The sequence below is a fragment of the Pelodiscus sinensis genome, chromosome 15, assembly GCF_052426305.1.
Source record: "Pelodiscus sinensis isolate ZL-2025 chromosome 15, ASM5242630v1, whole genome shotgun sequence".
Lineage (NCBI taxonomy): Eukaryota > Metazoa > Chordata > Testudines > Trionychidae > Pelodiscus > Pelodiscus sinensis.
Genome location: NC_143066.1, coordinates 24,113,742 through 24,134,361, shown reverse-complemented (window position 1 = coordinate 24,134,361; position 20,620 = coordinate 24,113,742). Strand labels below are relative to the sequence as shown.

Genomic DNA, 20,620 nt, shown 5'->3' with positions numbered 1-20,620 from the left:
CAACGCAGCAGCCTGCTCCACTCCACAACCCATCTCTTCTTAGTGAACAGTTTGGCTGGGCAAAGTATAATACTGGGTGGAAGTTAATGAATATTCAGATATTTATTGTGGGTTTGGAGCAAAATTCAGAAGGTCTCTGTGTTTCTCCATTCTTATTAAATCATGTCATTAGTTTTGATAAAGACTAAGTTTGTGTCATTTCATTGGCGAAATTATTTCAAGGGTTTTATCTGATGCAAGAGCCTGATTATTTTTGCCACAATCAACAGAAGTTTAGTCCTTACATTACATTTTTACTGTAATTCATGAAGTTTTCATGGCCATGCTGATACTGGACATTCTTTTATTGGAAATACAGTAGTCTATAAAGATTGTTCTGAAAAACATATATGCCTGCTTCGATGTGGCTAATGAGTTCTTTTTGTAAGTGTATGTATGTACTACTTAAAGAATTTGACTAAACTTTAACTTGGCTGTCTAGTAAGCATTGGGACAAGGTAAGAACAGAAGGCTATAAAAAAGTAGAGGAGGGGAAATCTATAAGCCTGAGGCTGAGGAGATCTCTGTTCCCAAAGTAATGTGGGGGAGAACTGATTTAGAATCAGCAGAAGCAATCGGGGCAGTGGAACACCTGGGGCTAATTAACCATGCCTGCAGAGTCAGGCCAGCCTAGGCTGATTAGGACACCTGGGGGTAATTAAGAAAACCAGTTCAGACGGGCTATAAAAGAAGCTTTGCCTACAATTGGGGCATGTGTGTAGCTGAGAGGACAGAACTGGGCACTGCTGGGAGTAGGAGGAAAGGAGACAACAACTGGACACCAGGAAGATGAACTGGAGAGAAGGAAGGTGCTGAGGAAGGTGTGGGGAAGTAGCCCAGGGGTCTTGGAGCTGTCTTATAGCAGGTGTCGGGGATTCACACAGGCAGCTACTGTTACAGGGCCCTGGGCTAAAACCCAGAGTAGAAGGTGGGCCTGAGTTTCTGTCCCTCCCACCCCCAACACCCAGTTCCCTATTTCCACTCGGAGAAGAGGATTATGGAGTTTATTCTGTTTTACTATACACTGGCCAATGCTGAAAAGAGCTCAACAAACATCAAAATAAAGCTCTGAGGGTACGTCTACGCTACAGCGCTAATTCGAACTAACTTAGTTCATTCGAACTAAGCTAATTCGAACTAACACGTCTAGAACTAAAAACTAGTTCGAATTAGCGTTTTGCTAATTCGAAATAGCATGTCCACATTAAGTGGACCCTGAACCGGGCTTAAGGATGGCCGGAAGCAGTGCCAGCAGGGCATCAGAGGAGGACTTAGAGCGTGGAGATGCTGTCTCAGGCTAGCCGAGGGCTGCGCTTAAAGGGACCCGACCCCCACCCCAGACAGACAGTTCTCAGGGGTACCCCGCTTGCAAAGCAGTCCTGGCTTGGAGTGCCCGGAGTGCCCACACTGGGCACATCACAGCACTCGGCCATCAGACCGGCTGCACTTGCCACAGGCTGCCATCTGGGGAGAAGGGGCAATTGGGGGGCTGCAGGAGAGCTTCCACTCCCAGAAGCCCGCAGAGCCAGCCCAGTCCTCCCCATCGGGGGCTCGTGCCCCATTCCTCCCTCACCTCATTCCACTTACCCTTCCCTAGCCCCTTTTCTTGATGTACAAAATAAAGGACAATTGTGTTCAAAAATGGAATCTGTCTTTATTGAACAAAACTGGGGGAGACTGGGAAAAGGAGGTGGGAGAGGGGAAGAGGGAGAGGCTGGGAGAGGGGAGGGCAACTACAATGATCAGGGGTTGGGGACAGGTCCCATATGAAGAGAGGCTAAAGAGACTGGGACTTTTCAGCTTAGAAAAGAGGAGACGGAGGGGGGACAGGATAGAGGTCTCTAAAAGCAGGAGTTGGGTGGAGAAGGTGCATACAGAAAAGTTCTTCATTAGTTCCCATAAAGAAGGACTAGAGGACACCAAAGGAAAGGAATGGGTAGCAGGCTTCAAACTAGTAACAGAAAGTTGTTCTTCACAAAGCAAAGAGTCAACCTGTGGAACTCCTTGCTGTAGGAGGCTGTGAAGGCTAGAACTAGAACAGAGTTTAAAGGGACGTGAGATCAAGTGATGGAGGTTGGGTCCATGGAGTGGTATTAGCCAGAGGGTAGGAGTGGTGTCCCTGCCCAAGGTTTGTGGAAGGCTGGAGAGGGATGGCACGAGACAAATGGCTTGGTCACTGTCTTCGGTCTATCCCCTCCAAGGTCCCTAGGGTTGGCCGCTCTCGGCAGACAGGCTACTGGGCTAGATGGACCTTTGGTCTGACCCAGGACGGCCATTGTAAGCTCAGGGTCGGGGGTCTCAGTGGACCCCCTTGATTTTCATGCACACCTGCTCCTGGGTGGCCAGGCTGGCAGCTCTCCTGCCCTAGCCGGCCACTTTCCTGTGCCTAGTTCAGAGATCGTGGATGAGGTCCACGATGTCCGCACTAGCCCAGGCAGGTGCCCGCCTCTTGCGGTCCCTGGCAAGCTCTCGGGAGCCACCAGCCTGGTCCCGGGAAGAGGGGGAGGGCTGGGGGGCATTGGGTGGCTGGCTCGATCCGTGCCAGGTGCAGGGTCTGCTGGCTGGGTGCTGGCAGGCTTGCACCTGGCACAGGCACCGTAGCCAGCCTGTGCCCCTTTAAGGGGTCCGGGGCCGGGAGGGGGGCAATAGAGTTTCCCTGGTGTTGGCCAGAATGGCCACCAGGGAAACCTGGGGAGGGCTAGCCTCCCACTAGTTCGAATTAAGGGTCTACACAGCCCTTAATTCGAACTAGCTAGTTCGAACTAGGCTTAATCCTCGTAAAATGAGGATTACCTAGTTTGAACTAAGCGCTCCGCTAGTTCTAATTAAGTTCGAACTAGTGGAGCGCTAGTGTAGCGCCTATGAAAGTTAGTTCGAACTAACTCTGTAGTGTGATGCCTAAAACTGTGGACTGTTGTGAGCCTCTGAGGCAAGCAAAATCCACCAGGAAGCACAGGACCCACCAAATTTTCATCGGAGCTTTGTTGCAGCATAAAAATAGAGGAATGTTGTACAAATCAAGCTCTCTTTATAGAGAGTATTTCTGAGCATGTCTAGAGGAAATCATCATGACTAAGAACAATACTTCCATCCATAGCTTTGAAACGGTGGTGTTTATCTCCTGAAAGGAACTAGTTTATAGTCAGACAAAACGTTAAGAGTCTTATGACCTTATTTACATGAGTAGTTCTCCTTCACACAAGTAATGATAATGAGACTGGTCATGTAAGGAATAAATGAGAGAAAGATGCATGATCAGCCCATGCCTTGCATTTTTAAAATAGTTCTTTTATGCAAGAGTATAATATAGAAAAAGTTCTTAAGGTTGTTTGTTTTCAGTCTTACATATACTGATAAAGAACCATAACAGAGAAAATGTTGCATTGAAGTAAGTAATCTAATATTTTACCCTCTGTTTATTTTTCTACTCAATGTACAATTTAAAACAGTTGTTTGCAGACCATCCATGTTAAATGTTCTGTTTACAGGCATGGGAAGAGAAGCTTGTTTCAATGCAAGATATTTTAGATAGCTGGTTAAAATGTCAGGCAACATGGCTTTACTTGGAACCAATTTTTAGTTCAGAAGATATTATAGCTCAAATGCCGGAAGAGGGCAGAAAATTTGGAATAGTAGACACCTACTGGAAAGATATCATGATACAAGCAGTAAGTATTTACATTTAATACAGTGCAAATTATGTTTATTTATATTTCATCAAATTAATTTTAAGTAAGATAATTTGTCTGGTTATTCAGATTTAAGAATTCAGATTTAGGTCATTGGAACATAGAACACAGAGTCCTAAACACTATTAATGCCTAGTTCTTTAGCAAAAAGGGTAGATAAGATTATCTACCCTTTTGAGATTTCTGTAGAATCTAGACGTCACAGAATAAATTTACTCAGGTGGGGGATTTGTCACAAAAATTTCAAAATTCTGCATATTTTATTTGTCAGAATAATGCAATATAATCATACCAGTTTCAATTGTTTTGTTATTTAAACTACAGAACAGAAAAAAGTTATAACTATTCAGCATTTCCTAAACACATGACAGTTAACTTACAAACACTTGGTAACTAATACCCAGAAATTCCAGCTATAATCCTGATTTTTCATTTAAATTACATTGCAGAACATCAAACAGCAAAAACAAAAAATAAAAACAAAAGAAGGATAATGTCATTTTAAATTGCTTAGACTTTTATACATGAAGGTTATACAGTTTTGCTGATCACTTTACCTATTTGGTTTTGATTTCCTGACATTTTATTGACTATTTAGTAAATTTTTTATTTGTAATCAGTCTTTTTTTTTTTTTTTATGGGTAAAAAAGTAAAATAAATCCTGAGCTGTAATCTCTCCCCATTGTGGAAAGAAAAAAAGTAAGAAAGCACATCTTTCTGGCTTGGATTCACTTACTGTCATTTATAATAAGGCTCCTTTATACATCTGGTAATGTAGTGACCTTAAAACTTCCCCAAGTTTTATGTTTGAGGCAATTGACTATAAAAGGGAACAGTTAATTAACATTAGGAACATTAACAATCACAACAAGGAGTCTGTTGGCAATTTAAAGACTCACAAATTTATTAAGGGATTAGATTAGAACAATATCTAACAAGTGAGCTACAACTCACTTCCTCAGATGCTGAAGGAAGGAAGGAAAGATAGAAGGAAAGGGAGAGAGGGAGGAAAGAAGGAAGGGAGACATCAGTGCTAGTTAAATCAAAATGGATTTTTTTTCTTTGTCTTTTTCTCTTCAGTATCTGAGGGAATGAGTTGTAGCTCATGAAAACTTATGCTCTATTATGCTAATGCATTTCTTAGTCTTTAATGTGCCAGCTGACTCCTTGTTTTTGCTAAAACAGCCTAAGGGCTACTTCTCTGAAACATAAACAATGTTACTGTGCAAGCAGCCAGCTACATTTGTGCCTCAGAGAAAGAGATGGGTTAATTAGTTGGCAAGCTGCGACATTTCTGCTTCCCTGGCGTAGCCTGTATTTGCATTATAAAAAACCCTACCCTTCCATACCAATGAGCTGTGTCCTTAAGTTTATGTATGTAGTTACGGCAGAGTCCTTTGTTCTCTGTGGATTCCCTCTGTTTGTTTTCCTAACTCCAAGCAAAATGGAGGTTGCAGGCAAAGGGGAGAGTTTTACCTTAGGGATGGGATTTACCTTAGGGAGTGATGAAAATGTGTTTATTTTATATTTTTTAAACTCACTTGGGTGGTGGCAGCAGTTCCTTTTGGGCCTCAGGGAAACTGAGGCTGGACAAGTTTGTCTCTGGGAAGATACTAATACAATACTTATGGATGTGACTGTGCAATTTTTTTCACAGGTTACAATATTGTTGATACTGTTTAATCTGGACAAAGCAATGGTCTTAGAACATTAACTGTCAGATTCTACATATGTATTTTCTTCTCTTTCAGACATTCAATAACCAAAGCAATTTTTAACTTTCCATGCTCTGTATCATGTTCTGTAATCTTTGTTACCAAAAATAAAATGAAACAACCTGACAAACCAAATGTGAACTTTTTAGAGGTTTCTAAACTGTGTTTCTTTTAAAAAGGTGAAAGACACCAGAGTACTTGTGGCAACTGAGCAACCCAGGATGTTGGAGAAACTTCAGGAAGCAAATATACTCTTAGAAGATATCCAAAAGGGGCTGAATACTTACTTGGAGAAGAAAAGATTATTTTTCTCACGGTAAATTGATTTAACAGGTCCAATTTAGAGCAGCAAGAGCCATAAAAAAATTCTAATGCTCTTTGTTAGAAATAATTGTTATTGAGTTGTGCGACTTGCTATTGTCACAGAGTACCGTTCTGTTCATCAAAAAATTACAACCTATTTCCTTTCTAGACTATAGCCCAGATTCCCTGGTCCAGCTGAGGCATGGTTGGTCCAAGATTTGAGGGGATGGGGATGCAAAAGTGTTTTAGTGCAGTAGGAATGTGCAGTGGAAAATGCGTAATCAATTATAATGTATTTTCAGGGGAACATGCCCCCTTAAGCAGTTGAGCCCTCCTTTCTTCACTTCCTCAGCCATGCTGTACTCAGCTGCATAGAGATGAAGTCCCATATAAATTCCCCACAGAGTCTAGAAATGACAAGGTATTGGTGGAGAACAGGCTGTGTGGCTACCCTTACAGTGTGAGTGGCTATCCCCCAGGGTGAAAGTGATTTACAAATGTTCCTGGTATGGGGCCTGGCTCCAGGACCCCAGAAAGGAGGAACAGAGCTAGGGGCTTGCCTCCCCCACCAACCTGTTCAGCCCTGTATGGTGTGTGATACCTGGGACTCCAGCAGTGATTTAGAGGGCCTGTGGCTAGTGACTGGGAGCCCACTGCACCCTTTTAAATCACTGGGCCCTAGTGCAGCTGTCTCTTTTGCCTTGGTGTGTGTCGCTTGGGGGCGAGGGGGTGCAGGACCACCCCATACTTACTGGTGGGAAATGGAGTGACACAACTGGAAGATGGGGGAACAGTGGTCTTGGACCGCATCACTCCACTTCCCTCCACTGCTGCTGGTGAGTGTGGGGGTCCTGATCTCTGCTGCTGTCACCAGACCCCTGAGCTGCATCACTCAGGGAAAGGGGGTTGGGGGAAGAGGAGGGCTGGGAGCAGAGCAGGGGTGGGGTCTGGGACATAAGGGGGTTGTTCCAGCCCTCCTTTGGGCTAGGGATGGCATGGGGAGAAAACATGGGAGGTGGTCACATGCTCTCACCATCTCCCTCATCAGCAGTCATCCCTGTCTTAGTGGTACATTTTGCTGGCCCACTATCACCTCTGCTGTCTCCCAAACCTTATTAGATTTCTTTCTCCCCTCCATTTTGCATAAAGGGATGAATGTGTCAACTGGCCATGTAAAAAGATGTATTAGTTTTATAATTTTTAATCTTCTCCATAAATCCAAAGATCACACAACTCACAGAGACCCAGAACTACTTGAGACTAGTGCATTCCCCAAAGCAAAACAGGTGACTTCTCTTTTGTGTTAAGTCTTTCTGAAGAGTTACAGCAAATCCACATTCCTTGCATATAGTAGCTTCTCTGATTATGAGTTTCATGTCTGAAAATTGCCTTTTCTCAATAGGTTCTTTTTCCTGTCTAATGATGAGCTACTTGAGATTTTGTCAGAAACCAAAGACCCCCTTCGAGTACAGCCACATCTGAAGAAGTGTTTTGAAGGAATTTCTATATTAGAATTTACAGACGATATGGAGATCATAGGAATGATCAGTTCAGAGAAAGAAGTGGTTCCTTTCATACAGAAAATCTACCCAGTGAAAGCAAAAGTAATTTTTTTCTATTATTACATTACGTGAGTAGTTGGCCATAAAGAATATGCTTTTGGGGAAATGAGCTTTAAACACTAACACCAATATTTAAAGGTATTTAGTCATCCTAGGCTATGTCTCCACTTCAAAGAAAAGTCAGAAAAAGATACGCAAATTGCAAAACGCAATTTGTGTATCTGTTTCCGCTTTTCTCACGAAAGAGGCTTTTCCGACATTTGACCCATCTACACAGGGCCCAATGTTGGAAAAAACCCTCTTTTGGAACATCCCTTCTTTCTCGTAAATCGAGGTTTATAGGGATGCCGAAAAAACGCATCTGCTTTTCCGAAATTTTTGTCAGAAAAGCAGACACATTCCTTGGACATGGCAGAGCGTATCCCGGAAAAGCTCTGTAGTCTAGATGTACCCTAAAAATCCTGGTAGGTGCCTACTGGGAGTTTCTAAAAGGAGTTAGGCACTTGGGCAGTGTTGAAAATCCTTGTATGTGCCTATATGAATCTTCAGACATCTCTAAATACCTTTACAAATTTGGCCTAATATACCTCATCATATGTGTGTCTCCCCCACAATAATAGTAGCATGTTTCAAACAGGTTGTAACAGTCACAAGAGGGGGGAGGGGGGCTAAGCACCCCCTACTGTCACCTTCACCACACCCACAGTACCATCTTTTACAAGTCTCGCTCTCTCGGTGATTGCGGGTGTCCTGCACTATTCTGGCCATCCTCCTTTCCACGAGAGTGGGGAGAGGGGGGCCCGGGCCCGGGCCCAACCTCACTCACTCACGGGCCCCAGCCTAGGGCCATAAGGACTTAGACCTTATGGGGGTCCAGTCCAGCTGGTGGGGCTTCCTGCCAAAATTCGCCAGCCCACCAACCCAGTCGGGTTCTGCCCTGGGCTGCTTCCTTTCCCCTTCTCTGCCTCTCGCTGCCGCCCACCTGGGTCGGGGCCTACCAGGTCTCCGGTGTAAAAACCTCAATCTTGGTCCCTGGGTGCGGTGTTCTCCTCAGGTTGCTTCAGGATCCTTGTCTCGCCCGATCCGCCGTCTGGCACTCTGTAGCTCTCGAGCCGAGGAGGCTTTCTTGGGCTCGCTACCCCTTGCCGCGGTCCCGCTCCTCTGCCTCCCCCCTGCTGCTGGCTCTCCTGGTGTTTAAATCCCCCACCACTTCCGCCAGTGCCGGGGCATGGGGCTGTGAAGTGCACGAGAGGGGCAGTGCTCTGTAACCTGCAGCGTGGCTCCGCCTGCGGTGCCTGCAACCGTCAGGCTCCTTGCTGCCTGCGAACAGCTGTTAAAAACAGCAGTAACTTGAACCATAAATTATGTAATAATATGTGCTGTTATAATATGAATTAGATGGATGAAATTCCCTAACCTGTGTTATCTATGAGGTAGGATTAAATGAGCCAATGGTCTCTTTTGGCCTTACAATCTACGAACTGGTAAGTATTGCAGAAACTTACCATAATGAGTGGCTGATTTCCTGGTCCATATGTCTTTCCTCATACATGCCCCACTAGATTGTATGGAACTGAATTCCTATGTGGCAGCCATGAACAGGGATAAGAGGTAGGGGGTGAAAGATAGAGGATACTCTGTTTAGTAACCTTTTAGCCATGTTTTTTCAGGAATGGGATGTTACGGTCATGTTGTATTGACTTCCCTGAGCTGTATTTACCCTACATGGATATTTGGACACTGTGCTGGCCCTTTACATGCATGCAGTTCATGTGGCTTTATTTGTCCACATGCACTGATGTGTTGCAATTGTGCCTTTGTTGTGCACATCAGTGTTTCATGCATCTATTTGGAGGATGTCCACCCATTTTTTTTCTTTCCCACCAGAGCAGAAAAAGGCATGGGTCAGCCAGTTTTAAGCATTATATATTCAAAGGTTTACTCCAGAATGAAATTTGCTCCTTAAATGCCATTTAATCACGAATTTTATTTAATATATTTTTACTGTCCTATTTTTTTCTTGTTTTAAGGGCATGGTAGAGAAGTGGCTTTTGCAAGTAGAGCAAATGATGCTGGCCAGCATAAGACACGTTATTCAAGAAGGCATTGGAGGATATATTCAAGTAATTATTCATTTCTTTCTTCATTATCAATAAATTATAGCATAAAATAATTAACATAAAGTATCCTACACACATACAGGACTCACATTCTTCTTTACCATGATGTTAGGTTTTGAACTAAATAGAATTCTGTTGTGCCAATTCAGCAGCATCCATTAAAAGTTTCATATCTAATTTCCTTGAAGGAAAATTAATAAAGATCTCAGAGTTGAGTACTGTTTATTTTATATATTAGATTTAAAAGCATTTGCAAAATAGATTTTATTATTGACAAATCCTCTTGTGTACATATCATTTTCTCTATCTCAAGTATGATTATTTTTTTAAAGGTTCCCCGAAATGAGTGGGTACTTCAGTGGCCTGGACAGGTGGTTATTTGTGTTTCATCCATCTACTGGACAAAGGAAGTGTCTGAATCTATGCAATCAGGGACTTTACTTGTAAGGTTTTCTTATCAATTCTTTCAATTAACCAAAGGCTCAATTATGCATGGTATTAAGAACAACTCTAATCAAGTGAAATGTGTTATGAAAGCATATATTCTAACTTTTCTACTTCAGCCAAATTGTAGCAGAATATCCATTAACTCAGAGTGTTTTGCAGTTTTCTCATTACTTGATATTTACTTTTGTCATTCTTTGCTTTCCATCCAGTCATGCTGTATAATTGTCTTATGTCTCATTAGAAACTATTTCTCCAACATTATGGATACCGATTTTGATTTCATTTTGACTGTAACTCCATTGAAGCAAAAGCGGCAAGGAGTCCTGTGGCACCATGTAGGCTAACTGAAAGGTGCCACAGGATTCCTCGCCGCTTTTGCAGATTCAGACTAACACGGCTACCCCTCTGATACTTAAATCCATTGAAGCAAGTTGCCAGCTCTTATTCTTGAGTCATATAACTTTGCAAGTGTGAATAGAACAATCAAACAAAAGTTGCTAACTATGACTATACTCATAGTTACTTCTCTCCCCTAGTGTATATGCCTAGGAACTACACGTAGGACTAGCTGTTTGCCAGATCAGGTGATTGATTACACAACTCTTGTGGCTGCTAGCTTGTCTGTATGATAAAGATGTATCAGCTAAGTTTGGTAGTAGAATGTTATGTATCTATCTATCTGTCTGTCTGTCTTTTAGAGAGTTTGTGCTTCTGTCTGTCTGTCCATGAGTCTGCTAATCTGTGAGTCTGTTTGTTTAAGAACCCCCTCTAAACAGTAAGAGCTAGGACCACCACATCTGGTATGCAGCTTCCTTTTACTCTAACTTAAAACAAAGTCAGGGATTTGTTGTGGCAAGACAATGGGATGTGACTGGAATTCCGTTGTTTTCTATAACATGGAAAGGGAGGGGTCTGATCAGTGGGACAGTTATTCTCTGCAATGACCACTGGGAGCAGTGAATGTGGGGGACAGCTGCATAGCAGAGTGACCATAGGGAGTAGCTGCACCAAGGAAGAGAGTAGCCAGCTGGGGCTCACTGCATAGTCCCCTGCCCAAAATCCTCCCCAGCTCTCAGCAGCTGAAAGGAGGGGTGGGTAAGCCCTGCTGGCCCCACCACCATGGCCCTCTGGAGCACCACTGGAGCTAGACAGCACAGCCCTGGCCCCCACCCCTCAGGCTGGCCTGCTCAGTACCCTGGGTGGGACTGGGGAGCACTGGTGAGACCAAATTATGCACACCCATCCCCCGAATCAGGACTGCAGAGCACTTGCCGGGCTAGCCAGCACAGCCCTTCATGCCCTTCCCCACCCCAGATTGGACCCACGCCAGTGGGCAGAGTGTGTGTGTCCCCACCCCAGGTCAGCCGCAAGGTGAAGCCAGCGGGCAGGGTCCATGGCTCTGTTGATCCCAGGCTGGCCTCAGAAAGAAGCTGGAAGGCAGTATGCATGGCGCTCTCAGCCCCAGCGACAAGCTGGCGGGTGGTTTGTGTGGCCCCTGCTGCCCTGGGCTGGTCACAGGGAGAAGCTGGTGCCTACCACACCCCTTGTCTCCCCCTTCCATGAACCCACTTCCTATAAACTCCTGCCCTGACTCTTGCACTCCCCACACCCACCTCTGAGCCCCTCCTTACCCCCTGTTCTGACTCCTACAACCCCCATCCCCTGCCCTGAGCCCTTCCTCAACCCCAACACTGACTCTTGCAACCTCACATCCCCAGCCTCCTGCCCTTAGCCCCCCACAATCCCAAATTCTTGCCATGACTTCTGCACCCCCTTCAGACCACCAGCCCCTTGCCCTGGAGGAGCCAAGCAATGCCAGGTAAATCTTCTAGTTCTTCTTGTAAGTGTTTGCAGTTCATCCATTATCAGCATGGTCTTGTATATTACACTACTCAAGAGTGATCCGAATTACACTGAATAATTGAAAGACTTCCTGTTGCTTTCAATGGGTTTTTGATTAGACTCTAATAAAGTTAAGGGTATGCTGTAACATTTTTTCCTATGAATATTTACATGAACTTTTAAAGGAATTTGCTTTGTCTGTGTGCTGCTTCTTTGGTCACTTTCTGGAGCTGCTCTAGCAAATGAATCTATTGGCAGGGATTTTCATGAAAAAAATGTTTTTAAAAGGTCACTGCAGCAGAAACCAGATTCTGATGCTTGTACTCCCCCACGCAGGACACACAAATTACCTTGACTTCAATGAAGCTATGCTGATTTACAACTGCTGAGGATCTGAACCAATGTGCCCAGTGAAAACAGGCTGAATTTAAAATATTTGCAAAAAGATTATTATCAGTGATCCATAGATGAAAATTAGTAGTAGAAACTGTTGTGCAAAATAATTTAAAATAAAGAGTAAATTTAGGAAAATATTAAATTTGCTGACTAACTATTTAATACAAAAAAAGTTGATAGTGCCCCAACCATCCTTCATCATGATTGAGTCCATTAGCATGTGAGTTTATCTGCAAATTCAATTCACATGCTAATGGACTCAATCGTGATGAAGGATTGTTGTGGCACTATCAACTTAATAGTCGATGAAGGTGCAAACAGCTCTTTGTGTAAACTCCTATGTCGGGAAGGATACTATCAATTGACTTTGATCCTTATCTGCTTCATTTTAACTACCCAATCTTCAGATACTTACTGATTCCTTCTAGCTCCCTGTCTCCCACCCCACTTATTTTATTCCCCCCCCCCTTTCTCTCCTATTTATTTTGGGTCTTCACATCCTAAACTCAAAACTCTGGTCCTTTGAAGAAGTGGGGTGTGCCCATGAAAGCTAATGATACAATCTATATGTTTTCTTAGTCTTTAAAGTACTATCAGACCATTTGTTGCTTTTTTCTGTACAGACTAACTCAGCTACCCCCTGAGGCTATGTAATACAAGAAATTTCATCCAGCTTTACATATATTTCCTGGTACAGAGACTTGGCATTTGATTTAGGGGGAATAATAGGCTTCCATTTCAGACTATAAAACCCTTCTGTGTAGTTCTGATGAAATAAAATGGCAGTATATAAAGGAGACTCTTAAATGTTTGCATAGTGCCAGGAAGACATCTGAACTGCATCATTTTATTGGAAAGGTTTGTTCTAACAACTGCTCTGGGACTTTAGGAGCTATTTGGTATAGCTTGCCATTAATGCTCACGTTTGTTTCTATAACAGAAATTCTTGGAGAAGAGCAACCTACAAATTGGAGAAATTGTTCAGTTAGTGAGAGGAAAGCTGTCCAGCGGTGCCCGTCTGACTCTTGGGGCTCTCACTGTCATTGATGTGCATGGTAAATGCAGGATTACCACTCTCATTACATTTCAGGCAGAACTGCTACCATTAACTGATGCAAATTATCTATAACAGGCATCTGGGATGCTTCCCCAAGCTACAATTATATTAGGATTATATAAATTATTTTCATTTCTAATTCACATGAGACAAAAACTTGCTGTACATGGCCAGCCATAGACATGAGCAAGATAACTAATGGTTTGCACTGGTAGCCTGAGCACTACAGAGCAAACTTTGTGGAATGCCTAATCTCATATATCAGTGCTTCTTAGACCAATCTACCTTCCCCTTCAAACAGCAGAACTGGTGGGGGAGGGAACTCATCTTCAGTGGGAACCAGTGGGCTGGATTTCTAGTCCAGGGTGCTACCATGCTCTACTCAAGTGGGGCAGTGGGTTGTATTGTAAATGGAGGGACCAGTTGAGAACTGTCTTTGCATGTAGAGATTTTCTACTGGGAGTAGCATAGCTGCCTTATCTACTGGTTACTCTCCTACCTCTGCAACATTGAAAGGATGTGACCATTATTGGGACTGGGAGCAAGTGTACTGGAATAGACCTCGGCTACACCCATCTCAAACTGGCATCATATATCAGAGCATCTCCTTAGATAGTGCAAGATAAGAGTGCTGCAACTGGCTCCCTGATGGCACTTGCCCTGATTTCTACATGAAGTGGAGGTCTGGCTCAGGGGACCAGTGAAATGTTATACTTATAAATACTTTGATAGATATGTATTTAAAAGTTTTATAGTGTTGAGCTGGGACCCAAGAAGTCCATCTGCCATGGAAAAACATGGCATTTGCATTTTTACAGAAAATCTTTAGTTTTATATCATGGGTTGGGAGACTAAAGTTCGGTGTTTCATTTTAATTGTGGAAAAAAGTGAATGTTTATTTTTTTTAATCAGAGAATTTTGGGTTTATAATCACAGAGAACTAGGATCCATGGTAATGATATGCATGGTTCAACAGTAAGGTGCGGTTTGGATTAGCTGTTAAGCTTCAGTTGCTAATTAACTGTGCAGTTACCAAGTCTACAGTATGGTGCCTGTCCAGTTTATTTATTTATTTATTTATTTATTTTGAGATTCTGGCCTAAATCCTGCTACTAATTCTTTTATCTGTTTGGCCAATGATAAGTCTGAACTAGACTCCAAGTAAGAAATGCAGTACAGCTGTTGAGAAATAGAGTATTGCTAAATATGATATCACAGCTGTAACTGAAAAAGATTGCAGCTTAATTCTTTGCTACGTGTCCTTTCATAAAATATTGTTTAACTCCTACTAAATTGCTGTTTATGTTGCTAGATCATGTCCTATACTAAAATAGCAATCACTTCACCTTTTAAATTACCAAATAATGTTAAGATTACATTGTGTTGGAAAAAACGAATCACCTTTATTCTTGTATACTTGCAATGTCTGCTGATATTCTCTTCAATTACTCAGCTCAGTATAACTTTGACCTACTAAACTTGTATTTTGTGTTATTGCAACATTCAAGAAAATTGAGAGCAACAAGAATCAGGTTCTTTAAATTACTATTTAAATATCAGATTTAATGGAACTCTGCCAATTTATAACATCCTTCTACTTCTTCTTTGAGTGCTTGCTCATGTCTGTTCCACAGTAGGGGTATGTCTATACTAGCTCGTTAATTCGAGCTAGGTAGGCAAATGAGGCGACCGGAGTTGCAAATGAAGCCCGAGATTTAAATTCCACGAGGAGTAACAGTTAATTCAAACTAAGGACTTAGTTCAAATTAATGTTTCACCGCTGCGTGTAGCCGCGCGGCAGTGAGTTAGGGCTAGTGAAATTTCAAAATGGCGACCGGACGGGAACATGCAAATAAAGCCCGGGATATTTAAATCCCAGGCTTCATTTGCAACTCCGGTTGCCTCATTTGCCTATCTAGCTCAAATTAATGAGCTAGTGTAGACATACCCAATGTGTGTGTGCTCACTAGAAACAAGAGAACAAGCAAGAAACTTATTGGAAGATTTTCCTTTGGCAGTATCCATAGGAGAGCAGCTCTAGTGACCTCTGGAGTGGCTACTCCATGCCATGGTATAAGGGGTGCTGCGCATAGCAGATGCCTAATGTTCTTGGGCAAGGGGCACATTATCAATATGTGCTGCATTTGCAAGTTCAAGCCTCGTATGAAAAAAAAGGACATTCGACTCAAAGCGCTCCTAATGGAGTCAGTGCTAGCCCGGGCACCAGAGACCATGTCGTACTTGGCCTCGAGTGCTGTGACCTCAGTGCGGGGCACTTCATTGGTGCCTCCATCAGGTCAGCACTGCTCCCCCTCGCAGTCTCTGGCACAGAAGACGAAGATGCTGGTGAGGGGGCACTCTCCAATGTCCCACAAAGGCAAAGGGAAGATGGAGGGAGAACCCAGACCCACGGCAGGCAGCTCATCAACCCCAGGCAGAGGGTCAAGCCCTTCCCTTCCCGGGGATGCCGAGTAATGTTGAAAGCCTCTGGCATGTGGAGAAACCATCTGCACCAGAGGCCTTTTTGGCAGCCCAGGACATTTTGATTTTGCTGGTGCTGGCTGCACTCACTCAGGCAGTGAGTGACACAATCCAGGGGCAAGCCCATGCTGGGCCTGGTACGGGCATCGCCATTCCGGTGCCCTGGCCCTTCTAAAAGTATAGTCCCACCAGTGCTCCCTGATGCACAGCCTTCAGGTCTTGGATAATGGGAAGCAAGCTTCATGAGTGCCCTACCCCTAGACCAGTGTTTCTCAAAAACACTGCTTCCTGCGGATCCCCTTTGCTGGAAATGGTGAAGTAGAGCCAATGGGAGCCATGAGGCTCCTTGGCTATGGATCCTTTAGGTAAACAAAGCAGTGCAGGCCTGCTAGCAGCATTCCCAAAGCTGGCCTGCAGCCCACTTTGAGGAACACTGCCTTAGACAGATTCCAATCCTTGATAAACCTCATAGGAGAGGGGTTCAAGATTTCCCGGAGCACAGACAGAATCTGCTTGTGCCACATGGCAGCATGTACATATATGGTTCACCAGGCTCCGCACACAGTCACTGCAATAGTGGCTGGCATCAGCGTACTCCCAGTCTTAATACCTCCTGGACAAAGGGCTCATTCTTACCACCCTGCAATGGTGGACAGTTACAGAGGGAGAAGCATAAGGGTCTTGCACAAAACGGGGCTCTTGCACAACAGAAACCCGTCCACACTACTTGTTTTTGCACACAAACCCCTAGCACAAAAACAAACGGCAGAAAATATGCTAATAAGATCACAAATCATGCAAATGAGTCCTGCATTAGCATATTTTCTGCCGTAAAAAGCGTCAGTGTAGACAAAGTCTGGGACAGCACCTCTAAGGGCCTTCAGCATACCTGTCTCTGCCATGAGCCCCCTCAGGGGGCCTACTCCCTCTGGACCCCCGGGGCTTCCACTCACAGAGGGAATAGTGCAACCATGTTCTCCAGACCAGAGCAACTCTCAGACTGCACAAAACAGGAGGGCTTATTGAGTTTTGAACACAGCAAAGGATCTCTCAGGCCTGTAGGCCTGGTCTCCATTAGCCCAGCATGTCTGTGTTTCCCCTGCAGCCAGGTGGCTCTGCCTGCTCTCCCACTGTCTTGTTCAAAAGCCCCCTTCTTCTAGCTGAGTCTCCAATATCCCTCTGCAGCAGCCCCTCCTCTGTCTTCTATCCAGGTAAACAGGTTCTTCTGGTCCCCTCTCTTCTCCACCTCTCCTCTCCTCCATCCATTGTTCTCCCTGACCTGAAACTAGCTGGGCAGGTCACCGAGGTTTTCTCTCTGCATCCCATTGTCCTTCCACTGGCCAGAATCAGCTGTGCTGTCCGAGTTGGAAGTCCTGGGCACCAGGTCACCAGTCGCTGGAGTCTCCAGTTTTATGCTGTTCCCTGTATCAATAAACTCCCTCTCCCCTTATCATATTAAACCAGTAACACCCAGGGACATTTCATGCCCTCCCTCTGCATGCAACTCCCCTTTTAGTCCCCCAGAACTCCCCACTTTATCACACCTGGTACCTGGTGATTCAAAAGGGCCTGGTGCTCCTGACTGCCACTGATATTATAGCAGTGACCAGAGCCATGAACATTTTAAATCACTGCCAGAACTGGTGCAGCCATAGGTGGTGAGTTGTATGGGCCCATGGTGCCCAGGCTTCACCAATTTCAGGACCCTGGTAGCCTGGCTTCAACAGTGTCCAGCCAGGTCTCTCTCCTAGCCTTTCCTGCAGCCCTCACATACCTCCCCCACACGTTTCTGCCAGTTACCTGCCCTCAGAGACCTGACCTGGACCCTGGCCTTCCTGCAGCCTGCGGCAAGCTGCTCTGTCCTTTGCTAGCCATTGCCTCTACAGCATGGCTATAGGGAGCAGTGCCAGCAGCAGGCTGACTGCTGTGTCTTCCAAGGGAAGAGGGGGAGGCATATGGCATTCCTTCCCACCCTAGGCAACCCCCAATAGAGCCCTTTTTGCATGGAGCTTGGGTGAGTGTGTTTGGTGGCAGGAGTGGGGGGAGGGGAGGAGAGGAGAAGAGAGGTATGGCGGTCTCAGCCCCAACCCCTCCCACATCCCAAACCCTCATGCACACCCTAGAGCCTGCACCCAATCCTCTGTCCCTGCCCTGAGCCCCTTCCACACCCAAACCTCTTATTCCCAGCCCCAACTCACAGCCAAAGTTTTCATCTCCCCTCCCCATCTTTAAAAAGGCAGGTATGTTGTTGGTAGGACTTGGACCTGCTCTTTGGGCACCACCAAAAATTATATAAAACTGCCACATCTGGGTGCAACGCATTCTGGGCATCATTGAGGCTGCCAGCTTCAGTTTTTCCCCTTCTGCCCAAGGTCCCTCCCCTCCCAAGGGTATGGAACCAGCCCCATCCTACCTTGCCTATGGGCCCGGCGAGTATGTCAGCCTTCCTGGAGGATGGTAATCAGTTTTTCTCTATGTCCACTGAAGGTAGGACAGAAAGTAATCAGTGTAATATGCAGCAAGGGAAAGTTAGGTTAGATTGTACGGGAAAAAATCTAACTATGGATAATTAAGCAATGGAATAGGCTTCCAAAAGAAGCTGTGCAATCCCCATTATTGGAGGTTTTAGAAACAGATTAGACAAACACCCATCAGGGATAATCTAGATGTGTTTAGTCCTACCTGAATGCAAGTGGCTGGACTAGATGTCCTCTCAATGTCCCTTTCAGTTGTACGTTTCTAGAATTCCATCGTTTATAAAATACTGTGCTGCTGATTGTTAACACTAGGCAAAGCTAAGTAAAAACCAGTTTACAATTCCTGACATTCCTCTGCAAGTAGCCTGTATGATACACACTGTTGCTTTTCAGCAGTATAGTTATCTATTGGCAGAGACCCAGGGTATGTCTACACTACCCCCCTAGTTCGAACTTGCTAATGAAGCCTGGGATTTGAATTTCCCGGGCTTCATTAGCATAAAGCCGGCTCCGCCATTTTTAAAAGCCGGCTTGTTCGAACCCCATGCCGCGCGGCTACACGCGGTACGGGCTTGATAGTTCGAACTACGTAGTTATTCCGAACTCTCTGTACGCCTCGTGGAACGAGGTGTACAGATAGATCGGAATGGCTACATAGTTCGAACTATCTAGCCCGTGCCGCGTGTAGCTGCGCGGCACGGGGTTCGAACAAGCCGGCTTTTAAAAATGGCGGAGCCAGCTTTATGCTAATGAAGCCCGGGAAATTCAAATCCCGGGCTTCATTAGCAAGTTCGGTATGCAAGTTCGAACTAGGGGGGTAGTGTAGACATACCCCCAGAAATGTAAGGACACCCAATGACAGTAATCTATATACAACAATGTGTGATGCCAGTAGGAATTCCAAGTGCAGGGAACTTGCCAACAAGTGACGGGATTTCTATCCCTGGGCAAATTTAATGTCCTCTTTTGTGGCCATAGAGGGCTTCAGTGGTATTCCATGTCCTACATGGTACACAGTCCTGCTCTGAGCAAACATGCTCATGTACGGGGGCAGAAAGGCATGGGTGAACTGGAGGATGGATGGAGGAGACCTTTACTATATAGATTCTTGCATACTTCCTCTGTATTGGGATTGGAAGTGTCTTATGTAGACTTCTTCAGGCACTGGTCTTAAATGGCCTTTTTAGGGTGATTATACAACCTCTTTCCAAACCTGCACAGCTCCCCAGCATCTGGTCTGGCTGCTCATGCTGGGCATTGAGGTCTAGAATTTTGCCCAATTGAATAAAGATGGTTCATGAAGCAAAATGGATGCAGTTTCCTTTCAAAAATTGGAACAGCTATAGCCATAAATGTTAGCTTACTGTTTATTAGATATTTCATGAACTGTTTCTGTTTCTGCAGCACGTGATGTGGTTGCAAAATTGGTTGAGGACAAAATCACAGATCAGAATGATTTCCAGTGGATTTCTCAGTTGAGGTATTACTGGGAAGAAGGAGATGTAATGGTGCGAATGATAACAACAGAAGCCAAATATGGCTATGAGTACCTTGGTAATTCTCTACGTCTGGTTATAACTCCACTGACTGATCGATGCTATAGGTAAAATTCATTTTCTCTATGAATGTAGCATTCACTTTCCAGATGATCTTTATTTAATGCATATTGTAATACAGTAGTTGGTAATGAAAAAAACCTTAGTTCATTAATTTTCTTTCCATTCCCTTCCCTCCCCCCTGGTTTGTTATGTTCTTCTGTAGTGCCACCATGCGGACATTTTCTACATTGTTGGAAGGGGTTTTTCCATCAATGTATAAGTAGTTAATTCACTGAGAGATGAGTATTCTTCCATTGACTTAGTCATAATTACAATGCTGTGAGGGTAGAGGGAGAAGGGTCAGTTCAACCTACCTACAAAGCTTGGGGCATATAATCTTTCATAGCCCTGAGTGACATAGCGGGATCCCTCTAATTTTTAAATGTAGATCAGCCATTGGATGTTTGTATACTCTATCGTGTAAAATATTTACACTGTGCAGATTCCTAGGCCTCTAGTATAATTTCTTCTTATTGCATCCAAGAATGTGCTTCTAAAAAAAAAATTGGCAGTTCTGTGTAATGGAATTGTGGAAGACTGTGTGCAGTTGAACTAGTCAATTAATTTATTAGAAATAAAATATATGTCCAGGGTGTGTCTGACTTTTAAATAAATGAGATAGTTTTGGAACCATTCACAGATGCCTAACTGCAGGTAGTATCTCATTCCTCTGTTTGCTTGCAAAAGGCTGGAATGAGATTTGGTATTTTACTTCTAGCTTGCTCAGAAGCCAGAAGCTATCTCAACAGTTAATTTTGAGTCTATAGGTTAAAGAACTTTACCCAGAACTCCTCTGGACAAATTTATAGTCCACAAGGCTCAACCAATGAGGAGGTAAGAAATGAGGTAAAATGTGTTTCATATGCTATGGAGTTATGAATTCACAGTCACCAT

General features: G+C 44.3%; 1 protein-coding gene across 1 annotated transcript in view; it reads left to right on the top strand.

Moving 5' to 3' along the window:
- Positions 1–20,620, top strand: part of DNAH3 (dynein axonemal heavy chain 3) — a 163,767-nt gene that overhangs the window by 67,114 nt on the left and 76,033 nt on the right. Inside the window, exons 23-29 of the mRNA XM_075899421.2 lie at positions 3,528–3,707; positions 5,623–5,759; positions 7,149–7,350; positions 9,339–9,431; positions 9,761–9,871; positions 13,054–13,168; positions 19,533–19,731. Coding sequence (XP_075755536.2) covers positions 3,528–3,707; positions 5,623–5,759; positions 7,149–7,350; positions 9,339–9,431; positions 9,761–9,871; positions 13,054–13,168; positions 19,533–19,731 — 1,037 coding nt within the window. The remainder of the gene's footprint in view (positions 1–3,527; positions 3,708–5,622; positions 5,760–7,148; positions 7,351–9,338; positions 9,432–9,760; positions 9,872–13,053; positions 13,169–19,532; positions 19,732–20,620) is intronic.